Source organism: Thermobia domestica, chromosome 16, assembly GCF_964235325.1.
Source record: "Thermobia domestica chromosome 16, izTheDome1.hap1.1, whole genome shotgun sequence".
NCBI lineage: Eukaryota > Metazoa > Arthropoda > Insecta > Zygentoma > Lepismatidae > Thermobia > Thermobia domestica.
Genome location: NC_137469.1, coordinates 136211958 through 136238306, shown reverse-complemented (window position 1 = coordinate 136238306; position 26349 = coordinate 136211958). Strand labels below are relative to the sequence as shown.

At 35.3% G+C, this 26349-nt stretch overlaps 1 protein-coding gene across 1 annotated transcript; it reads right to left on the bottom strand.

The window, feature by feature from the left end:
- Nucleotides 1–1688: 1688 nt before the first annotated feature.
- LOC145673445 (ribonuclease kappa-like) lies at nucleotides 1689–26296 on the bottom strand. Its single transcript, XM_081743154.1, has 3 exons — nucleotides 26110–26296; nucleotides 12218–12337; nucleotides 1689–2455 (listed from the first exon to the last, which is right to left on the bottom strand). The coding sequence occupies exons 1-3, from the start codon at nucleotides 26176–26178 to the stop codon at nucleotides 2354–2356; spliced, it is 291 nt and encodes a 96-aa protein (XP_081599280.1). The 5' UTR covers nucleotides 26179–26296; the 3' UTR covers nucleotides 1689–2353.
- Nucleotides 26297–26349: the final 53 nt, after the last annotated feature.

The window sequence follows — 26349 nt, the reverse complement described above, 5'->3', positions numbered from 1 at the left end:
AAACTTAGATAACATTAACCCAGTTCGAAAATGTTAACTGTGTAAATAATTACAGTATCTTGCGAACACACGCTAAAAATCACAGTCCCCATGAACACAACTGAATTAAATGTCTTTTACGTACTTTGCTGTTACTTAAGTACGGTAATCCTAGAAACCAACAGAGAGAACCTGAAAAGTACTAAAGGGTTGAGAAAGAGAGTTTGGACAGGAAATTTTGTATATATATATATATATATATATTAGGTTCTCAGTGGTTGGCATCCATGCACTCAAGATGCGATCCCTTGAGGGACTTGATATAATAAATCAATGGTTCATAATGGCATTACGTGTAAACACTTTTGAAGCTACGATAAATATATTCTATTATTTTTAAGTATTCTTCACTTTTTTTTCCTGGCCATGTTTATAATTTCCTTGACCTCTCAGTTTGTAGAATACCTCGTTTAACTATTAAAACAAAAATGACACATATACAACCATTCAATAGATCTCATTGAGATAGACAAAATGATATGCATGAGTGATAACCGCCCGATAAATTAACAACAAACTGATATTGAAGGTATATCTCGTCAAGCTTGGCGTTAGGACTCTCGCAAGGTGGCAGTACAATACCAGTACCGTATGATTGACGAGATATAACCCAAAATTATAATCAGCCCTTCAACTCCATTTTTTTTTTTTTTTTTTAATATATATATATACAGTTTTCTCCAGAGGTATGGAGATATGGACATGATTCAAACAGCTTACAATAATGATGTTCTTTCTCGGGCGAATACTTTTGAGCAGCGTCGTTTCCGTGAGGGTTACGAAGCGGTCACGGACGACCTTCTTATACCTGGTAGTTCGCTAACCGTTCGAACTGACGAAAATGTTGGAAAAACTGGGTGAAAATCATTGTCAGTCCCTCAGGATGATTACAGAGGACTTGCACATTGGTAAGGATACTGTTCGGAAGATCGTGGAACAAATCTACACAAGAGTAAGTCTTGTTCTAGATTCGTACCTCCACAGTCTGACAGCAGAACAAAAAGACGACCAGGTTTTATCGTGTCAGGAGTGGGTCCAACTGGCCAAAAATGACCCAGAATAGTTTAAGACAATCTTAACTGGTGATGAATCACTCTTCCCCCTTGAAAGGCAATTTTGACTCAAATTTCAGACATCCAAAGGACTGTGACGAAGGAACTCAACACTTCGGAGAAGAGAAATTCCAGAAAGGAACTCAGAAAGTATACAGCCGTGAAACTCCCTGTATACAACAAGGAGGGTCATATATTGAAGATCAGCAGCCATCAAGGCAATTCTCTTCTGCATTGTTTTCAGATAGTGCCAGTCTTAAAATTGAGTAGGCACTTTGTGTATATCATTCGCTCGTCCGGTGCAGTTGATAGTTTTCTGCTGGAATAGATTATTTACGTACTGTAGTTAAAAAATATGCACTATGAAGCAGCAGATTGTTGTTTGAATTCTCCTAATAGTCACACGCACATACTACCTATAAACGTAAAACTATGTCGACCTATACTTTAGGAATGAATCCAATTATTGAGTGTCATTGTATAGAATGAATAGTTCTGCTCATAAAGCAAGCAACTATAGAAATTACATGACCCACCCATACGCATATTAACATGTTTGTCGCTGGAAGCTGCTCAAAGTAAACAAAAGGATCTACGAAGAGTATTATTTTTTTTTTTTATTTGCATGATTATGAAGCGAGTTGAATCTTAAAAGTTGTGATTCAAAGAATACGACATACAGTAAGTTTTGTATTTACATATTTTATACATATACACTACTATGTTACAATCATAATTATATTACTTATATTTGGACACTGATACTTTTATACAAAATGTGGAATGTACATGTAATAATATAAGCTACAGAAAGAAACAGGATATGGAACTGCCATGAGGATTGAAATCACAACATTGTTTTGGAAGAAAACCTGAGGATGGTAAAGCTAACTGTAATCTACTTTACATAACATGAATTTGTTCTACACAATCTTTTACTTACAAACATCTGAGATCTGAACGAATTAGTTTCATAGCGTTTCCTCTCAGGCATTCAAAACAGAAGGTATATTTTACCTGTATAATTGACCATCGAGATGTTAGTATTAACAACGTATTGTGCATCTTTACTAAAATGAGATTAAAAACAAATTCCATTTACTCCCTAATATACATATATGTACACTTCGATATAACATATATTACAAAAAAGAAGTATAACGAAGGTTAGAACAAATAGAATAATACTGAACACAGATCTTTCATTTCAGTTCGTCTCCAAGTTCTCACTACAGCTGCAGAAATGAGTATTCGTATCTACTTCACATGCTTGTAGAAAGCCGATTATTTACGTAGAACTGATGGGCGGAGAATAATAACGTAAACACATATAAACACGCTGCTATCCAACAGTTGTAAGCATTCTGCAAGAAAGAAAGAAAAAAAAGTCTTTGATAAGTTTACAAAACATATGAGATCGATACCTAGTTTACAAAATGAGGCACATATACTTTCCCTTCCAATTCCAATTTCAATCCTCTTCCATGAACAGGTTTCATTTTATTTTGGCACAGATCTTGAATCTGAGTTGCTAATAATGCTAGAATATTGCTTTTATTTCATTTAATTTTTCGGTGGGTTTGAATTACCTAAATTTGTTTTCTGATTGGTAATATTTGAATGATTTTTTTATATCTAAAACTTAATACCCACTGAGCTTGACTATATATATATATATATATATTTAGGTGGCCCTTAATTTTCGATTTCCGAATTTCTTTGCTCCCAACCCCTAAATTGGTTCCGTGTCGGACCAAATTAATCTGTGAAAAAAAAAAAAAAAAAAGGTCTCAATCGAAGAATATTTAACCGACCCCCAAGCGACCTAAACATCTGCATGCATTTACAATGTATAGTATATGGCAAAAGTTTGTAATAAACTCTTGTAACTTAAAAACGGCTGAGGGAAAGGAATCATATCTTGGATAGAGGTTGTAGAAGTAGATCCATACCTGATACTGAGTAGTGACCGAGATGAGGCATATCTTTACGTTCACCATCTTGGATTCGGGCGCAAAATTTTAAATAGAAATGACCTCGTATGATATATCATTTTGAGGTAGCTTTTGACGACAAACAGACGTCTGCCTTTATTTTCCACTTATTTCTGAACATGTAATAATTATCAACTATGGAAAATAAAAGCTCCGAAGTAATAAAACTTAATATTCTGTGAGTTTATATCTCTGTACGGGCTGCAGATTTATAAGATTGTTGAATAGTTTCCCTTGAATTAAGCCATAAAGTAAAGAAAGAAATGCACATGCCCATCTACTTGGAAAGAAGATATGAACTTTCAACGTGGGTTGAATACATTGAAAAACATTGTGGTGGTGAATGATGTTGCAGAGAGAGGTGTGAAACTGATACAAGAATACGGGAACATTTTAACAAAGGACGAAAAAGAGAAACAATACATATTGCAGATAGTCAGTGAACACAGAAAAAACTATCCAGATGCTACAAAAATTGGCTTAATGATGCAGTAGAATTTGGCTAATTATCCACAGCCTTCAGCTTTCTTTTGATATCACTTTAAACATTCATTATATTATTTATATAATTTCATTTCATATAAATAATTTCAATATAGGCTGGTATGTATTTCGACGGGATGTAATTATATAACAACATATATAATTATTTCCTTGTATGTAATAGTTTATTAATATTTCAGTAACCTATAAAGAAAAAAACAATACTGAAAGATAATAAACTATTATTTCAAAGCTAAAAAGAATTAAATGACCAGAGATAAGTTGAAAATATAGGAAGATGTGTTTTTATAATGAAAGGTTACCCAAAAACGATGTCACAAAACATCATTTCCATTTAAAATTTTGGGTCCGAATACAAAATTGCGGACTTCAAAATGGCCGCCATCATGCTATTTGTCAAGGTCAGATGTGAATTACTTCCAATCCCTGTATCCAAAATTTGGTCCCCTTCCCTTCAGCCGCTTTAAAGTAAGAAGGGTTTATTCCAGACTTTTCCTATATATTAACATATTGGATATGCATTCAAACTTTAGGTCGCTTGGGGGTCGGTTAAATATTCTTCGATTGAGCCCATTTTTTTTCATGGATAAATTGGGTCCAACATGGAACCAATTTAGGGGTTGGGAGCAAAGAAATTCGGAAAAAAAAATTTCGCCATGTAATTAAGGACCACCCTAATATATATATATATATATATATATATATACACGAGAAGGGGCCCAAAAGAAACCGGACTTGTTCTAAACAATAATTTATTAAGTTTTTTTACAAAATTCTTTCCGTGTCCTTCAATGTAGTCTCCATTAAATGCGATTCATTTCTCCAATCTTTTTTTCCCCCACTGTTTAAAGCACCACTAGTGCTCTTCAACTTTCATATCGTCCAGTGCGCTCTGCGAAGTTCTTTTTATAGCCCCTATACTATCAAAACACTTTTTTTTTTTTTTTAAAGAAGAAACTTAATATATTGGGTGTATCCAATATATTAAAGAATATACATAAAAATTACATAAACATATTAAATTATAAAATAACAACATAAAATATTAATGGAATAAAAAAATAAAATAAAAGAATAAGAAAAATAACTGCTACAGAAATTAACAAGTAAATTTTCTACTTATAAGTGCTATTACTTCTCTAAAGGAATCCTTTTACTTTCCTTTACTTTTGTTTAATTCTCGGAAACTGTCATTACGTTGGTGAAAAAGTCTGGACCACTTTCAATCTGATTTTGCAAGACCTGGCTCAAATTCAGACGAATGTTTTTGATTTTGAATGAGCAGGCGAGAAAGAAACTTAGCGGCAACGTCTCATTTGCAAAACCTCATGCTGGCACGAGCTCCAACTCACTCCTGTCTGTTTTAAAATATCATCAATCATTAAACTGCGATCCTAGTTGATTTTTTGGCAGATTTTTTCGGTGTTTTCGTCTTTTCGAAATGATGAAGAGCACTCAGAACTACCATGATCTTCAACACTCATCTCACCACACTTCAAGCGTCCAAACCACTCAAAAAATTGTGTGCAATTCATATTATCTTTCTTGAGAGCATGTTGAAGCATTTGGTAAATATTTATTTCCGAGTTTCCAAGTAGGAAACAAAATTTCAAACACACTCTTTGTTCCTTTGATCTACTATAACGATTTCGCAGGCGGCAAACGAGAACAGTTGAGAATTAATACGATCATACGTTAACCTACGCAGACGCCGCTTGGTCAACTGATTTGGGAAGGTCTCTACTAGACCCACCAAGCGGGACAACTCTCCATTATGCCTAGGAACGGCAGTGCTCTTTCAATTTGGTTTCTTTTGGGTCCCACCTCATTATATATATAAAACAAGATTGTTACGCTGAAGAACCATAGTGCTTTATTATTTTATTCCATTATTTAATGATAATAAACTTTATATATAATATGGGCCATTACTTTTGTATTGATAGATTACATCAAGTAGATAAAGTTTTACATATTGTTAGGGTTGCCAACTCTGAAAAATAAAAAAAACGGATCCCCTCAAAATTCCCTACAATATAGGTCTAAAGTGTGAAGTATCTCTGTTCGGACCCATCTATGGGAAGGAAATATACTATCGTGAACAAAAGTGCATTAGCACCTGTATTCTGCATATCCTTAGTACATTCACTAATAAGCTTCATAGATACATTGTGCTATAAATGAGAAACTATAATCCACATTGATCATTTTCTTGTATTTACCAGTAACTGGCATTTCTTTAAAATTATTGAAACAGAATATCTTTACGTGACAACTTTGGATCTGGAAAATGAAATGTATTCTTTAAAATTATACTTTAATTACAGGAAATTGCTTGAAGGAATCCTTTCTAACTCTCAATAAATATATATAATTTCTTACAAGTAAATGTCAAATTTTCCCTGATACAGTCCAAGTCATCTCTTTAAAATTATCTAAACAGATGAACAAAATATTAATCGTTGCTAGATGGTGATAGGTGACAGTTTTGGATTTACAAAATGAAAGTTACTTTTTAAATCTATATTTCGAAGAACTAGATACAAATTTGAAAAAACCGGCCATAAAGGGGCTGGTAATAAGTTTGTACTGGTCACCAGCTTTACTCAAAGTAACAGCAATATTTCCGGTCAGGCCTGTGAAAAACCGGCCAATTGGCAACCCTACATGTTGTACTGAGTTTACATTGAAAGAATATATGGTTTAAATTACCTAACTCTTCCACCATACCAACACACTTTTTTTTTTTTTTTTTCTAATTTTGGAAAGTTGAGTTGGGGTTACTTCTCTCAAAGTGAGTTTCAAATAAGTTGTCTAATTTTGGATCTTGACAATTTTTTATTTTGTACCACGGTTTTGTACACAAACAGAATCAACAATCAAACAATAAATAATGCATTTTTAAAAAATGATTTATTAGATAATCCTTTAATTACTGGTTCATGAAATGCTGGTAAGATGGCGGTTAAGTAGTTCTATATTCATGTTTAAATCAATTATACTTGCAAACAATTTATACTTTTAACGAATTTTATTTTGTTATAAGTTTTTTTTATTTTATATGGATTAAGTTTCACACATTTAACGTCAATATCAAAAAGTATTTTACATCAATTTTATAGTTTTACCATTTCAACTAAGAACAGACAATTCGGCCTTCATCGGTTCAGTCCGTGCTTTATCGGCTGCAGTGAATACTCCAACTATTTAAAATTATTTAATTATTTATAAAACAATTCTAATGGCAGCGAGAGGGCTATATGGCTGCGACTTAAACTAAGAAAAACCTCTTAGTGTTTGTGAAAAAAAGAATCACTGGTTCAATTTGTCTTTGGGAAAGTTTTAATATTTACGGGCAATGAATTAATCTAAATATCACTAATTTCTTTTAAAAAGGCTTTACACGTATTAAAAAAAAAAAAAAAAAAAAAAAAAGAACGCTTCAAATAAAAACGAGGGAAGTTCATTGAAGATATCACCTGATCTTTTATAGTTAATGTATAATACTGAAAGTTCACATGTATATGAGAAACATTTCTGTGTTACAGGCACTAAAGTGAAAAGAAAGTGGCAAGATGGATCTAACTGAATCCCGAGGAGATGAAAGAGACTTATGAAGAGCAAGCTCCACTCCACTGAGCATCATTAGTCCAAGTGTGGATGGACTTCTGTAGAAACTGCTCCATTCCAGGACATTCCAGTCCTTCATTGTTGAACACATTATTGGGCAAATGGAAACCGCCATATTCAAGAATCGCTGCATAACCATACGCCAGCTTGCTGAAGATGTCAAGATAAGTGTTGGGTCTGTGAGGAATATAATCCATGAGCATTTGCATATGCATAAAGTGTCTGCCCGATAGGTTCTCCGGCTACTGACGCCTTTCCAAAAGCAGGAACGAGTCACTTGCTCACAGCTGTAGCATGAAAACCAGAAGGACTATCTGAAGGACTAATATCAGGATGAAACATGGGTTCTTCATTATGAGCCAAAGACTAAGGCCCGAAGCAACAGAAGCATACTTACTTACTAATTCCAAAGAAGGCATCTGGTTCAATCCTCAGCACGAAAGATCATGCTGACAGCTTTTGCGGTCAGCATGGATTAGTGATTATGGTTCTCCTGGCGAAGGATACTACAATTACAGGGACACATTATGCTTCACAGCCGTAGAAATTACGGGTTTTCAGCCAGACTAAAAGTCGTGCAGACATCTGTATCCTTCAGGGCAACGCTTCAGTTCACAACTCGCATGTTTCCCAAACAGACGCACGATCCTGCGACTATGAAATCCTTTTCTTATTTCTCGCACTCTCCTGATCCTGTACCACCTGACTTTCATTTTTTCCCAACCATAAAATCATTTTTGAAAGGAAAGCATCTCCAAGACGGTGAAACGCTGATTTCTGATGTCAAGTCACGGATTCTGGAAGAATCTGCGGACTTCTGTACCAACAAGGTTTCCGCAAAAGCATAAAGCGATACCAAGTCTGTATAAATGGAGGTTCCTATGAAGAGAAGGATTTATGTCTGTACCGAATTTCAGGGAACGGTAAGTAGGTTAGCAGAAATCTTTAACTTAATGAACACTCCACGTAATACTGATTAAGTGCTAAGCCCCAGTGCTCAGTAGTAGAGCGTCCACCTCTGGTGTGGGGGATTCCTACTTCGATCCCAACTCACAGTACGTGGGCTTTGTAGTGGACAAACACGGTGTGCGAGTGTTTTCTCTGGGATCTACCGTTTCCTCACGCTGTCACTCATTCTAATCATCGCTGTCTCCTTTACTCGAGCCGGCATAGACAAAACACGTAAAACTAAAGAATTAAAAAAAAAAAAAATATTAAGTGCGCTCTACAAATCGATTATTATAGGGCCTTTTTCAATTTCAAAAGATGCTTACTGATGACGCCTTAAACTGATGAAGTGTGTGAACGCTATAAAGTAATTTTTTATGGAAAAAGTTTGAGTTCTCTTTTCTTCGTTATCCAACATCAAGGTTATGAAGGACGCTACCTACTATTAACAGGGGTTCCGAATCATGTCCGGGGCTTGAACTAGGCAAGATTAATCCTTACAATATAGGTCGCACCCACTACACTAAGACACCTCCACAAGTACAACACAACCACATCACTGCCTCCAGCTGAATAGCGGAGGAAGCAAGTGAATACCATGTAATTATTGTTCTTATATACATGGTATCCTTAATCTTAATTTTTCCTCGATTAGGGGTTTTAAAATTACCTGTAGAATATTGGGTTAAAGATACTGCATTAAAAGCAGTAAATCATATTGTAAAGAAAATTTGGAAAGTAAAATGTGACAAAGATATACTTAACTGCATTCAATAAAAGCAAAAAAACTGGATATAAGGCATATATATATATATATATCAGGATTGCTGTTACAAACATGTGGAAGTGCATCATTGAAATAGGAAAAAGAATGTATTGACTAATTGTTTGTACTAAAAGTGTGTGAAATGACTGAACAGTGCTACAGTGCACATTTGATACAAATATTGTGAAAGAAAGGGAAATTCATTCCTCCCTTTCATAGTAAGTTCTTTTCCCTGTTTCAATGATTCAATTCCACATGTTTGTAACAGCAATCCTCAAAAAGGAATGAAAATAACATGTATCAATGTTGCCAATATAAATTTAGAAACAATCATACTGACTAACAAGAATAATGACCTGTATTGAGTATTGTTCGGAAAAGTAATGCGTGTCTAAATAACTCGAAAGGTGGATAATTGTGTAAATTCAAATGAATACATCATGAAACAAATGAAGTTGAATATAAATTCCTTTGGTGTTGCAGGTAAATAGTTACAGGCAAAAGGTTATCGATCTGAACCCAGATATTTACACAGTCAATATGTTGCAATGTTTGGTTTATGTTGAATTTTGAATCGGATCCCAATGAGTGCCCAAAATGCAACTTTGTGGTCTTTTAGTACACATAAGAGACTACAATCTGGACAATTTTGAAAAAATTCACGGACATTTCTGTGCGAAATTCAAAATTCAAATTTTACTTAGAATTTTTGAAGTATTATTTTTTATTGTACAGCAATATGATAGAACTTTTAGAGCAATCTTTAAGCCTCTCAATGGTGTTTGTTCCATGTCTCTAGTGCACATATTAACCATTTTAAGACAATTTTTGATAATCACTGTAACGGAAAAATGCCCTTTTTTTGACATTTTTGAATACCCTGTATGAGGACACTTTCAGGAGGAGAGGGAGTAATATTTGGGATATTTTCATCTCCCGCTGTAATAAAGCCGTGCACCAATTTTTACAAAAATCTCAGGTGGTCAAGTCTGATGGCTTATTGATTTGACATGGAATGTGTCAAATATAGTTTTCAGCGTGGAGGACGACCAAAATACAAACCACGAACCACAAAGTGCTATAGAAAACAGTTTCTGAATTTCAGATGGCTATTAAGGTATAGTTTCCAATGAAAACTCTTCGTTTAGCATGTATTTTCATAACGGAGTGGCTAACGCGCATCCTGTTATGTGCGTTGTCACGGGTTCGATTCCTGGTGATGACACTCGGTCGAAAAAGTGTAAAAGCTTTTCCAGGCCGCCATCTTGAGTGAGGTTTTCCTCATTCACACCGGGCAAATGCTGGGATGGTACCTAATATATAGGTCTCAGGCGCTTCCTTTCCTCGGATAGTGTGATCGCCGAAGGATGGCAATTCCTCATACGTGACGGGCTAACACGGCCTTAGATGTCGAAAGCTCAGAAATCAAATTCCTAATCCTAATTCCGATTCTTGGTGGAGATATTTGTCTGGATATAAATCCGAATAACTTCGGACTGCATTTTAGATGTACTGTGTATGTTCTGTCTTGTATGGCCTTGGTAAATTTTCTTCAATGGAAACCACGTTATTGCATGAAATTATAGCCGGAAGACTGATAATCGGTATTATGGTGAAACCGAAACGTTAAGAAACGGAAAAGTGGAACTTCTTATATAGTACCAGTTTGCATTATACACTTTTCACATCCGGTCGACACATGGATTAACCGTTATACGACAGGCATCTAAGATAAATGCTTATGTTCTACTTCCACAATATCCAAGTCATATGTTTTGAATTAACTCCCTATTAAAAATTGCTTATAACTTTTTTCTTTCAATTTTTTATTAAGTACTTCAACAATTTTCATGAAACAAAAGTTTGTTCTTCCTTATAGTGGTATAATTTATTACATGATCTCATTTATGTCACTGCAGATATTATGGTGCCATGACGCAACGTCTAACCTTGCGTGAATAGGCTCAGCTTGCATCCCGGTATGAAGTATGGCAGGCAGTCCGTGGTACAAGTACAGAGATGGTGGGGAAGTGTAAAAGGACTTCGTGCCTTAGTAGATGCAAAGACCACAAGAAATTGCCATTCGAAGTTAATGTATACAAGTTTCCCAGCAGGTATTAGGAGACGCGGTTACCCCTCAATATCCAGGACGAGGAAAATGTGCAAAAGGTTCGGGAAATGTTCATTCGAAGTCCTCTAAAATCACGAAGATAGATACCTCGCGAAAGTGGTTTAACTCCACACACAATCCGAACTATTCTGAAGGAACAATTGAATTTTCTTCAATGGAAACCACGTTATTGCATGAAATTATAGCCGGAAGACTGATAATCGGTTAAAGTATACGAAGATGATGCTTGCTTGATATGAAGACTGGTCCGATCTTTTCGGTAGTATCCTATACTTAAATGAAACTCTTGTTTCACGTTGGGAGATTTGTTAACCGGCACAACTGTTATTGGGCAGGAAAGAATTCGTATGTGGTCGTTGAAAAAAGCCAAAATCGTCCAAAAGTTACAGTGTGGTGTGGCATGATATCCACGAAAGTTGAGGGTCCAAACGTCATTCGGGACACAATGAATGCAGAACAGTACCTTGTAATGCTTGAATATTATGGTCACGGTATTGTATCCACGTGGAATAATTACGACGACCTAATCTTTGTGCAACATGATGCCCGCTCCATTTCATACGTCCTGTCCGTGCGCGGTTCGACACCGATTTTCCAGGATGCTGGTTGAGACGTCGTGGTCCCCTTGAATGACCAGCAAGAGACCTGACCTAACGCCTTGTGACTTTTTTCTCTGGGGTGGGTGGAATAGGCAAGTTGTTGCAAACGTACCGCTGGAGTATCTGCAAAAATCTATCGCAAACTCCTCAACCGTTTAAGAAAACTGGTGTTTTTTTATCTGGAATTTTTGCAACGCATAACAATCCTACAATTGTCAAGAATAAAATGCTTTGTGTTTCATAAAAATTGATTAAATATCAAAAAAGTTATAAACAGTTTTTAAAAGGGAGTTAATTCTCGCCCACACTGTATGTTTATGAGCAGTTATCTGAAAATATTCACCAAACTGGGAATACAATACGGTTATGTATTTAAGAAAAAAAAATACTATCATGGAAATATGTCTCTACAGTGAAGTCTCTTTCCGTTCGTTCGCAGAAGTTCTGCCAATCTGTGAGAACATTTTTCAGAACAAACAGATTCTAAAAGAATGGAACGTTTCTTGTACACCTACAGGGCAATTGAGAAGTTTAAATTAAATATTTAACTTTACCGTTTTGTATTTATTATCTGCGTCGAAATAGAAAGCGTCGACTGATTCATATACATGTTCTAAAGGCAAGTCCTCCGCCAGTGCCACTGCCCTCACATAATAAAAGATTCCCATGAGCACCTAAAAAAGAAAGAGAAAAAATGATTACTTGTCAGGTATGAACCAAAGATTTAACGATTTAATCAAGCACGTGATTACACAATTACAAGAAACTCACATTCATTCTTGCTTTTCCAAAGAAAAGAATAATTTTCTTTACTATGCTACATATATAGAAATGATCTTAATAATCATAATAAAATTAACAAATAAATGAACAGTACCCTGAGTATGATCCAGATATGCTAGGGCTCTGCAATTTTACACAATTTCATTATCTCAATAATTAGCCCAAAAGATTCTGTTGGAATAGGACTAAAGCTACAAAAGTAGGATTGTATCATGTTGAACAAAGTTGAGCATCCAATTGTGATCAGGTTCCTCTCTTTTTGAAGGAAAGCAGTCCAAAGAATCCATGACAAGATATCAGCTGTGTAAGGTAGGGAATGACCATCACATGAAATTATCCAACGATGGAAGAGAATTCAAATGTGCGAGCAGAAATCTATAGGATGTCCAAGAGAAAGGCTTCAAACACAACCACAGAACTATCGCAAATTTTGGAATAAAAATTCACGTTATCAATTATGTGCAAATGCTCACTGCTTATTATTAATTAACCTAAAACACACCTGTTGCAGTAATTTTACGACAATAGTGTTGCCAGGGACCGCGTTTGTCAAAAAACACCCATTTTACGGACTTGCATAAATTAGCCCTTTTATATGGCAACACTGCATTAACCTTGTCACATTTTCGCACCAATGGATAAATGTTGATGCACACTGTACATATACACAGGAATCGGTTTTCTGCAACTGAATATTGATTTTCTTCATTTTGCACATTTTTAATTTTACACTTACAGTAATTTCTTTCGTTGTTACACAAAAACGTTACAAGTTCCAGCATTGATCATGATCTCGAAAATATCTACATAGAACATGCTTACACTTGTTTCAAGTCTCAGGTCTTTATCATTCTTAGATCAAAAAATATACGCAATCAAACTTTGGGTTGCGCAACTTTACGGACAGACCATATATATATATATATATATATATATATATATATATATATATATATATATATATATAATCAAGGTCCTTCGACCCTACTGTTCCGCGCTTTTACAGGTCCCTTCATAACTCCTGTTTCTGCGTAGCCACTTTCTCCAGCTGTAGTGTGACGTCACCGCGGTGAAGCAGGGACAAATATCGTGTGCTAAGCCTATGTTCCGCCGTAGCGATTGCAGAGGAAAACAGTTTTTTAAATGCAATAAAAATAAAGACTACATCCAGATACAATATGTACTCACAATAGCATTGAGTAGCACTCGAAGAATAGCTTTGCCTCCACTATCTTAAAGAATATTCCTCCTGCGGAGTTTTTGTGTTTTTCTATTCAAAAACCGAATCCTGAAGTATGTCTTAGCCTTGTCGAATAGTTTCAAGAGCAAATTGTCTTTCTTAGGACATAAAACTGTCGGCCAATCACATTCTTTTTCTTTTCTTCGATTCACAGTTTTTTGTGAAATGTTCGAAATATAACTTTATACTATTTTATTGCTTCCATCCACCTGGAAGAAGGTGAAACGAGACCACCACATAGCCTCATATTGCCACCATTGAACTTCGAAAGAATCGCAACTATCTTGAATCCTGAGACTTCAACTTTCGATATGATTTCGAAGAGTAATTTTTTACTTTTTATAGTCTTATCGAAATCATAATGTACTGGCTGTTTCCACACATCTATTAAGCCTCGAATCACTGCCACATGGTCATTTCTGTGGGGTTCTAAAAATAAATAAACCTCTTGGTCATAGCGTACGCGCCTATTAACATTCAATTCATCAAATATAAGCACCGAAAATTTTTCCACACTCTTTAAGTAGCGCCCTTGCTAAGTCAAAATTTTCAAAACTGGGGTAAGAATACCAGGAAAAAAAAAAAAAAAAAAAAAACGGTAATTTTTGCATACAACGTCGAAATGTTGACCCATTGGGTACGGGGATTCTAACTTGTAACCGCAGATGATTGTATAATTTATCAATGAGGCGTGTTGCGTTAATGCACGAATGATATCTTAATCAATCCATCTTAGTTTTTTCTTGCTATTTATTAGCATATATACTTGGCCTAGTATAAAACTTTTTCGTAATATATCATCACCCAGTTATTAACCACTTTATTGAAACGATCACAACATTATATTTTAGAACTGGCCTTTGAAATTAATTCTTTATTATATTTGCTTTCCAATTCTTTTAACTTCGTTTATAAACATATTATTTTGGCTTTGTACATACTGTTGGACTTCAGTTTTTCCTTCTCTTTACGCAAAAAGAAGAGCTCTTCTTTTGGTTTATGCCCCTCTCTCCACAGAACAAACGGAAAATAACATAAACAAAGAGTTATTTTTTGTTTCAGTCACAATAGTTATTTCATCTAGCTGTACCCCAATGTCTGATTTGTTTTTTCTTTAAACATCTAACTTCCGTACATTTAATTCTTTCATTATTTACATCAACACGGTTCCGTATGGTAAGTTTAGTGAAGGCACATCTTGTTTCAACTTTTCCTTGGGTAGAATATTTAGAAGTTCACATTTTAAATTATGCCCATAAGCTTCGAGAATAAAATGATCGGAAAAGACGCTGGCGTTTTCAACTTTTTCCGACAGCATTTCTTTTGCCAAACTTTCCGCAAAGGATCCGAGGGAAATACATGATAAATAACTTTGGAACCCGTAGTACTTCTACTATAATTGTGACAAGTACTTAGTATACAATTCGACATGCTTATAGGCTAACACGAGCACTACAGTAATTAATGTTTTCTTAATACAGGAAAGCAAGAATCACTCTTTCCTGTAAAAATCAAAGAAACAAGCAAGGGTGAATGACAAGGACCTTGGGCGAAAGCTGTTTCTGCTCCCGCCGTGACGTCACAATTTTACTGCATGTTCGGTTTTCAAAGAAGGGTAGTTCAGTGTTGCCAGGTCTCCTGATATTCCAGGAGATTTCCTGGATTTTCAAGTTTTCTCCTGGTCTACTGGTTTTCCTTTAAAAAGTGTTAAAAACTCCTGGATTTGCGCGTCATCCAGAAGCTCTTAGAAAAGTAGACTTCGGAAACCAAAAAGAATTCGTATCTAAGATGAAATGTACTTTGCAACAAAAGTTTCCCTATCCATGGCATCAAGAAATCTCCAAAATTATGGACTGCAAGACTTTAAACTCAGGTGTCTTGAATTATATATTGAAGCAGTACATCAAATTCAAGAGAGATATGAACTCCTCCGTCGCTAAGCGTTAGCGTACACGATTTTGGCGTGGAAGGACTGGATTCAATTCCCGGTGGGAACTTATGTGGTTCGGATTCCACGTTAATCAGTAGGTCCACGTCTCATATAGCCTCGCTGTTGAACGGGACATTAAACTCAACTCAACTCGAGAGAGAGATACGCTTCATGATCCCGTCATGAAACATTTAGAGATGATTAGCTTATCAAATGAGATAAAGAAATCGGCACAATCAATTGCTCCTCTCGTAGCTGACTTTCCTAATGATATCGAATAGAGTAAATTGCAACAAGTAGACACAAAATGGCGGTTAGTGCGAAACACAGATTTGTAAACTGAAAATGAAGTTTCTGTTTAAGATTTTTGACGCTTGTCAGGAGCGTCATTTCAGATTTTGCTTAGGGGTTTAAGACCCTTTGATATAAGTAGAATTTCGGACATTTCATTGATTCATTACTATTCTATTGATAAAATCAATATAAATCTCCAACTCAGGTAGGGCAATTGCCCCTCCCCACCCTTCCTAAATGACGCCTCTGATGCTTGTTAGTAAGAAAAAGAAGTAGATAGTCTAACCAGTTAATAGGCCTATTTCCGAATTTATCCACATTTGTTATGTCTTTGCTCTGCCTTCCTCAAGTGTCACTGTAGAAAAAGTGTTTTCAATCATAAATTTGATGAAGGCGAAACAGACAGACTTGATACCCAAACTTTGCAAGGATTGCTGCACACAAGAAGGCTCACTTCTAACAACCCATGCTAAGATCCCCTGTGAATCGCTCTCTGATCAGCAGAGTCAATGTTGACATGTACACAGATAAAGATGATTAGCCTTTTATTGGTAAGTATAATCATTGATGGGTCCACTGTTTGCCTTGCAATAATAATAATAATAATAATAATAATAATAATAATAAACATCTTTAGATATTAAGTTGTATCTCCTGGATTTTTCCTGGATTTTGGATAATAATTTTCCTGATTTTTCGAAAAATTGGTTGGCAACACTGGGGTAGTTATGACGCGACCTTAAAAGAGGAAAGGAACAGTAGGGTCGACGGACCTTGTATATATATATATATATATATATATATATATATATATATATATATATATAAAGAGAGAGAGAGAGAGAGAGAGAGTCTGTGTGTCTTGTTAAAAAAAATTTGGAACTCAATATCTTTTTCGTTACGCTGACTTTTTTTAAAAAAAAATATATTATTTGGAAACTTCATAGAAGACTTTAATATTGTAAAATATTTCACTTAAAATGTAGATCATCTCTTACTATCACTAAAATGTTCTATAGAGAAAATTATTTCTGTGATACCGGTATTCAAATATAATAGTCTACTTTAATATAGCAATGAACAAAATGAAATATAGTACAAATATTTTTCCAACTTGTTTCATTATTTAACACAGCTACAAAAACCAATCAAGAATGCCCAAGTCACAGAATGGGTGTAGGGTGGTGTATAATAATAAGAGCAATCTGTAATTATTGGGAAAGGTTTGGAGACCGTAAGTGTGGATAATATACAGGATGTTTCAAAACAACACCGAAAACGTTTGGGAGGTGATTCCTGACACCAAGATAAGACAAAAAGTATAGACCAACCTGGGTGCACAAATGCTTCCTTTCGGAGTTATACGCTACCGAAAATGTGAAAAAAAAAAAAAGAACTTTAACGGTAGGTCCTACAGTTTTGGAGCTATGGATCTTTAAAGTTTATTTTTTCATGTTTTCGGCAGCCTATAACTCCGAAAGGAAGCATTTCTGCACCCAGGTTGGTCTATACTTTTCGTCTTATTTTGGTGTCAGGAATCACCTCCTAAACGTTGTCGGTGTTGTTTTGAAACCACAAAGGCACTGCATTAACAATCTTCGCAAGAACTAGTGTTGACTTACAAAGAGAAAGAATGTGAAGATCGTGTTGTAAAAAACACTTAGAATATCGTGGAGCAATTGTTGCAAGTGCCTATAATGTCTATATATTTCAGTGTAATACTTCAATTCAATGTGTTATTTAGCATAACATCTGCTCAAGGTCAGCATAATTGTTTAAAAAAACTTTTCTCAGAAGCTGGTAGCGACAAAATAACCTGGTTCTAAGTAGTCTTGGGAAGTAACGTAACGGAAGCAACGCGTTACTTTTTAAGGTTTCCTAGTAACGTGTCACATTTTTCCCAAAGTAACTGTAACGGTAACGCGTTAAAAAAATTTAAGTAACGTACCTAGCTTGCGTTATTTTCGAATGAATAACAACAATATATTCTTTCGGAATAAACGTTTTTTTCTCGTACGATAATTTCTCAGAATGAAGCAATGGAACATGGACTATGTCTGTGATCGACAGTCAGTTACCGACACACAGAGAAACAGATAAGATCTTAGTGCCACTTGCTGTTTTTGGAGGATGGGTACGGCCTCGGGAAAATTACGTGTAATGATTGCAAGCACCTGAAAGATTTTGTCACAGATTTTGACAGCTCCAAATCAATACATACACTCTGTGAACTGTGAGTGCAATGGTAGTCTAGTTTACTTTCGTTGATGTTGTTTTTATAAAGCTGGAGAACGAAAATATTTTAGCGTTCGAACATTTGTTGATGGTATGTGATATTGGAGTTCTTTCAGATCAGTTCGAGCATCCTAGAATTCCGTTGATTATAGAATTTAGAACAACTATCTTTAAAAAGAATGTATCGATTTTAGAGTTACTGGTAAGGTATGATTCACTTCCAGTTCAAGTGTGCTCATTTTATTAGTTGTAGTGTAATGCTTCTCTATATTCTCTATTTTTAATTGTACACAATATTATTATTATATAGTTTTTTTTTTTTTTTTTAACAGAATAATAATAAGCAGCCATTTTTATTCTAACGCAGCATGACATCTTAGTGTTACATTATAAGAAAATATCCATATAGCTGTCAAGTAAGAATTCTTGCATCTACATAAAGCGATTCAGAAGGTATAATATTGCGTTTATAAAGTCAGTGAAGGACATCAAATTTCCAATAAAGTAACTGTAAGCATAAAAGGATATAGCAGCGCTATTATTATCAACCTACAGTTCTAAACATTTACGATGATTGTGGAAAATCAGAACGTGCAATAATAATAATAATGGTGGTAGTTTTACTTACGGAAAACTGAAATAAGAATATATATATATATATATATATATATAAACATATTCAAAGTTTCGGCCCTAAAAGTAACGTAAAAGTAACCCGTTACATTTTCACAAGTAACTTACCGAAGACTTGTTCCAAGTGCCGCACAGGGATTCCGGGCATTAATTATTTTTGAACTAGCTATTTTTTAAAAATAGCTTCAGTGAGGTAGGTAGTTTTAACATGTTCTAAAATACTATATAAAAAATAATCACATTAGTTATTACAATAAACGATATGATTTACCAACGGTGCTACACCCGACCCATTTGTTATGCTATAGGGCAATTATGGCATTGTTCTCTTTTAGCGTGAATATAACATTTGAAGCAGAAAATGTGACAAAGCAATGCTTACTGGAACTCTAAGGTCTGCTAAATTCGAATGTCTTTGTAAGTAACTGTTACATAGATACCTACATTACAGGTGAAGAACTTCTTTTCCCACGCCCTTTTACCCTTGACGGACATGAATTATTTATGGTAGAAAACAATGGAATATCTCTAGATATAAAGATGCATTTTTCTCAATAAATCCGGACTCAGATTTTGATTGACAGGTCGCTAGTTACGTTGTGCCTTCAGCTAATCTCTCAATGTAACTGACAATATATTTTCCAACATATGCAGATACCGTAAGTATTTTAAATAAATTGAGGCATAATAATAGCAGTCTTTTTTACTCTGGCGTTTTTATTCATAACTTCCTTACAATCAGAGCTAGAAAAAATTTAAAATCACCATTTTAAAGGGCTAGAATAGGCCTATGTGACGACTGCCCAAATCAATGCAATGAAAATACAAAAGCAGCCAGGAAATTTTGGCGTAAGTCCTCCGTTCAGGCAATTCTAAGACTTGGGAGTTCAAAAAACAAATACTAAATTTCTCTTACAAGGGATGAAAATATTCCTTTTTAATCCATGCAAGTAAAATAGAACTAACATAGACGTAACATATTTGTCAAAATTAAAATAAAATATATTATTTTGGGATATACACAGTTAAAGTTAAGGTTTACGTCTACATGTCGTAATTTCCCTTCATCATCCCAAGGTTTTGTAATGAGTGCCGGAATGTTTCACTCGAAATATTGAAGGAAAGACTGAAGGATATTTCTTCGTAAGTGATTTGCAGTATTAAAATGTGTTAAACAAGTTTGTTAGGCAATTTATTTAGTTGATTCTCATTTCCCTTCAATTTACCTGACTTTTTATTGTGCAATGTTGACTATACCCCCCCCCCTCAACAATCGTACCTGTAGTCTTTCTAGGATCATATTTCTTCTTTGCCTCTTAAGTCTTTTAATATATTCCCCTAAATTTTATCTACTAGCAATGGTAGATCTTCTTTAAATGTTGAAAAATGTTAGAATGTGACCACACATTCTAAACTAAAATACGCAAATACTTGTAAAATAATAATAATAATAATAATAATAATAATAATAATAATAATAATAATAATAATAGGTAACCAAGGCAATTCTATAGCTTTTTGTGGAGGCCTGTGTTCAATTGGCCGCCACACTGTGAGTTGAATGCAAATGGAGATAAGGCGAAGGCCAGTCGTTGGTGTGGGTATATCCAATATACTACCTGGTTGTGACACTTCAGTTACACCGTGAACTTGCGTAGGACAGAGTGAACATGAGACCTCCACACAGCGTCATAAGGGCGTGTATGTTGTAAGAGTTCAAACTGCGATGAAACGCCGCTCCAGCAGGGTGGAAGATATGTCAGGCCTTTGGTGAGGATGTCGTGACTACGCAAACAGTACAGCGGTGGTTTAACAAGTTTAAGGACGGTGACGAAACACTCGAAGACGTACCACGTGCCGGAAGACCAACACATGTACAAATTGAAGCTATTCAGGCAGCAATTGAGGCGAATAGTGGTCAGACATGTGAGGAACTGAAATTATAATTCAGTGTGAGTGGAGAAACTATTCGGCAGCACCTTTATGAACTTGGGAATCACTACAATTTGGGTCAATGGGTCCCACATTATATGATTCCGGGCCAGAAAGCAAAGCGAGCAGACACCTGTGTTTCTTTGCTGTCTCGTCTGAAGAAGGAGACTTTTGATATGTTATGTGTAGTGGGTCCTGTACGAAGCTCCACGGCGCCGTCATCATTAGTTAGCATCCCATGCACCGGTTCCATAACAGCCGAAACCAATACTGCACCATAAGAAGGCCCTCCTATGTGTTTGGTGGACTGCTCGCGGCATCGTGCATCGGAAACTGCTATCAATTGGTTAGAGCATCAATGCAACTGTGCACTGTCAGCAATTGAGCCATGTTCAAGAAAAACTCAAAACACTGTAGCCGGCATTTCTGCATCGCAAAAGGGTCCTCCTGTTACAGGACAACGTTAAGCCCCACGTGGCTAGGATGACCCGGGACACCATTCTACGCCTTGGATGGAAAACCGTATTGTATCTGCCATTCTCTCCGGACATTGCATCGTCCGATTTTAACCTGTTCCCATTCCTTGGACAATTATCTTAGAGGATGCCAGTTCAAATTCCTAGAAGAGGTGCAAAATGCATTTGATTTCTTCGCTTCACGGCCCACCAAGTTCTACTTCGATGGAATCCATGGCCTTCCTGAATGTTGGCAGAACGTCGTCGATGGTGACAGGGACTATTTTGATCTTCCAGGTACGTCTTAGGTGACATCGATGTTCGAAGGTGATGGGTGAAAAAGCAAATTTCATTAAATTTATAATAATAATAATCTTTGGATCTACCTTATCGACTTCTTTCTCCTTTATTGACATTCTGCAACTGAATCATGTTACTTTTAATTAGGGGCCAGGCAACACTGTTAGCTCAGGGCCTCCAAATAGATAATTCCTAGACAAGGTCTAATTGGAATGAATGCTAGATAAATCGAGATTGCATGTTTTATCAGAAGCTTACATCACACAGCAGTGACTGTTCCTCCTCCTAATCGCCAGATCATGATATCACACAAAATTTACTCCCCTATTATTTTCAACTTATATATTAAGAAATAAAAGTGAGACCTCAATTACCAATTTTGAGGAGGTACTGTAAATTTTTTAAAATTCAACCAATATATTTTTCTCCCTTGGAGTGAGATTTCACTTCAAAATTTTAAGTGATAATACATGTTCTGTTATCTTCTTTGCAAGGACGCATGGTCTTTTATAACTGATAATTTCGAATGGCATTTATTATTTCTTCCAAATCCATCGACGGCTCTGGAGCCGGTACTGTGACTTACAGTGAATACAATGACCCACTGTCGGTGACGCGACTGCTTCCTACGGACACACCCCTCGCTACCACTCGGACCCTCCTACTACGTTCCTGCCTTGATTCAGTTAGATAGTATTCATGCTTTTCAGTGGCCACCTAGCACAAGTTTGTTTGTGTTTTGTGCACTGTAGTTTTTATGCCATATGTCCACATTATATTTATACTCATCACAGTTACAAATAATGAACCGTACTCAGTACAAATGAGTCAGTCACCGCTAAGTGATTTGGGTGAGAAACTAAATAATATCCATAATTTCTTTGAAGAAATAAATGCATGTGCTTTGAGGAAATTGTGTTTTAAAACATTTTAAGATGGTTTAAATATATTGTTTTGTAAGAGGTATTTTTTGATCAAATCTGACTGATCTGGGTTATTTATTTACGAAACTTTTAAATATTTCTACGTAATTTAGTACAAGGAATCGATTGGTCAAGGTCTCCATTTCTGGAGGTGATCACACTAAAATCGAAGATCAAATAGTTGAAAGCTCACCTCCAGAAATCGGGGCCTTCACCAACTGATTCCTCGCATCAAATTATGTAATAATAATAATAATAAACTGTATAATGATAATCCACGTAACTCCTGTTTAAACCTACTTTTCTAAAACATTCAGAAACCGCATTAGTCAAAACTATAGTACCTGTGAGCATATCAGTTATAAGAAACCAGTTCTTAGAAACAGTTTAAGGGGTAGTTTTTAAACTACTCAACAGAATTAGTTATTGACAATTCGCTTCACTGAATGCAAAATTCGCAACACTACAAGAAAATATTAAATGCCAAAGTTGCTGAAGGAGGAAGTATTCGAATTCATTGTTACTTTAACATCCCTAGAGAAAGTATATATAGACCTACGGTGAAAATGTAGCCTATATTATATGGAAATGCTTCTTTTCTGAAGGATTAGAGTAATTTAACTTACATACCGGTAGTTGATATTTTTAATTTGCTACTTCAGAGGTATGGCACCTGTGTTCCTCACATATTAGCTATTTTGTGTACCTATTTGAATCCATCTTTATCCTAAAGTTTCCAAATATCTGTAGTTAGATATTGGACGCTAATCTGTATCTTTTTTATTATTTATTTATTTTTATTATTTATTTATTTATTTTTTGCTTGAAGGTAGCACAAACCAAATGTAATATTATCGCCTGTAGCAAAAGTACGATTACTTCCAGCGGTGCTGGTTTAGAATTTTGAGCCACTGATTTATATAATTCGCAGAACAAATAAGTAATCAAAATATATGTGAATCTCACCTATGACATACGAAATAAGGTGCAAACTTAATGCTTATAACTACATAATACTGAGTACGAAAGTTATTTTATGTTTGTTCAACGCCCCACGATTATGCACAGAAGCTAAGGGAAACTACGATGATGAAACGAATGACAACAGTGGAATGCAGTAAGTGTGGGAAGAGGTGGAGAATCACGCACACGCTGTTTGTCCAAATCGAACTGCAGTGGTATGTGAAGGCAGTGTGCAAGTCATGATAATAACAATTTCTTGTTATGAGCGGCAATATGTTTCCAAAATGTATAGTAACATAGTATTTTTTCATACACAATTTTATCAGTAATTGTTTAGAAAAAGCTCCTTCTCATTTCCCGTGTACATGGATGCTTCTTAAAGTGGTACTACCTAGAAAACTGATTCTATTTCATGTACAAGTGGTAATAGAACACACAAGAAACCCAAATCATGTTGTGTTCACACTCGGAGTGTGAATACAGCGTGGTCTGGATTTATGTGTTGTATTACCACTTGTACATCAAATAGAATCATTTTTGTAGGTAGTACAACAGTAAGAGTACCCACGTGCACGGGACATACAATGTGTGTTTTCAGATCCCCCCACGCATAGTCATACATTAAGTACAAGGACACATTATTATTATTATTTCCATACGATATAAAAACAGATATCCCTAGAAAAACATCTTAAGTACAAGGGAAAATTTCAAGAATGCACTAATAAAAAAGTACCAGGCGGAAATGCTCACACATCAAGTACAAGGGCAAATTTCAGGAATGCAGCGAAAAAGAGAATAAGGACCAGGAAGCATTCATCTTCACATACCTCAAATCGTTGGTGGGTATATGCGACCAACTTCCAACAGTAAGTTGTGAAACCGCGTTGCGAAGGGATAATTTTTTTTTGAAAAGAAAGGGGGTCAGATGTCCAATGAAATGGTGTCTCTTGTTCCCGATAATTCTTCTCATACGGGAAGTGTCGGTCCGTAATTTTAACCAAGAAATATAAACCACTCTAAAGTTGATGCCTAGAATGACTTACTCAGGAGCATAGAAGTGCTTAGCGTTACTAGCAGGGTCGGCAAAAACCATGGTTTTTAATGAACCATGGCTTAAACCCGGTTTTTTGGGTTTAAATAATTTACTCTATGTATTTATATTATATATGGACAGAAATTATTATGTTTCGCCTTGGTGTTATTATACAACAACAAGGTTATGCTGGAAGAGGTCACATAAGCTTAAAGCGGAATCCAAATCGCTTCTCGGCTTCATCCAAGAAAAATAGTCCATTTCGACATGAAAGCGCGACTGATTGGTTACAAATGCGATTGCCGAGTCACGAAGGACTCCTGATAAAAATACGTTGTACTGATCTTTACATAGGCCTGGTTAATATAATTGTCAAGAGTCATTTCAGAAGGACAAAAAGATAAACAGTTACACAAGTAAAAACATTATACAATTATATATAAATCGGGTAACTACCGCCTTAGCCATTAGGAAAATCCTGTTATCACTTTAAATGTATTTGTATATAAAATTTTAAGGTCAACCTATCATAATCACTACGCTAAAACTGAGGTAATTAATTACAAATTTGGTATGTAGATATCATTCAATAAAATTAAAACAAAGTCAAATCCAAGCTGATGTTGGAAGATACGTAAGCAGTTGATAAATTTTGCCAATTTCTATCAATATATTTAAGCAACCTTGGCTTCTTTATAAAACAACAGGCATTCAGGCAAGTAGATATGTATAATTTGGTTTCGTTTCGTATGTTTAGGCTTAACATCCTTATGAAATACCAAGGTTATCACGGAGACTTTTCCTTAAAGGGACACCTCGAATCCCTACTTGGTTTACACTTGAAAGATGGGTTGTGGTTCGACCGAGAATTGAATACGGGACCCCTTGATTAAAAGGTGAAAAGTACATAAACGCAATGCAGATGGTTTCATGTGCGGAGACGTCACCATGAAGTCTTTTGGTTCTTTTTTAAAGCATTTTTGGCTCTTTTTTGTTTGCTTTAAACCAGTTGGTTTTATGAAAAAAAACAAAAAAAAACAGTTGGTTTAATCAAGCCAATCCTTGTTACGAGGTTGTAAAATTCAAAATGTGATATGCTGTTTGTTTACCTAATTATGATATTGACCTAAAATAATAATTCGTAACATGTTTAGAATTATGTACTTTTTCCTTTATAAAAATATCAGTAACAAACCAATTTGAGAATTCCACCTTAGAACTGTCTGCAGTGATGGCCATCGGCACATAAAGCAAGCGATGATTTCTAATACAATATTGAATACGTTTTCTGCCTTTATTACAGCTAAATAGCAAGGGGGGCCTGTGATTTAGAACCTTACCATGTATTTTTATGTAGATACGCATCGCACATATAATAACGCAACATATTTATTATTTATACTTTAGTCTATTATATTATTATTACAAATTTGTTCTGTAAACTCCACAAATCTGTAGATCCGTACAGTATATCTGCACCAGGTAATTTATTTCTTTGTACTTTCCTTAACAGATTACTTGTTTGTAAAATTTCGAAATTTAACTTGTTATATAAACACTGTTCAGAAAGTTTTTCAGTCTATTAAATGAGACATAAAATACCTATTCCGAACTTAAAATATTATTTACATTTAAAATAGTATGTATATTTAACTACAAGCAAATACTTCATCTAGCAGAAAATGCATCCTTGTTACTTGCGAACATATCGCTCTTACTTACCAGTTGAATTATTCCCCATACACTAACGATCAACCCACAAAGGGATAGTTTTGGCCCACAGATCTTCATAATTTAGCTATTTTATATAATTTATGGCTTATATTATAAATAAATTCAGTTAACCTCCTTTCCGTTCCACTTGCGCTCCCTCAGTCTACACCTTCATCTTATCATGTGATTGATGTCGTACTTCATACTCTCTACCACAGCGCATAATCCTTTCTCTCAAATTAAAGTAAA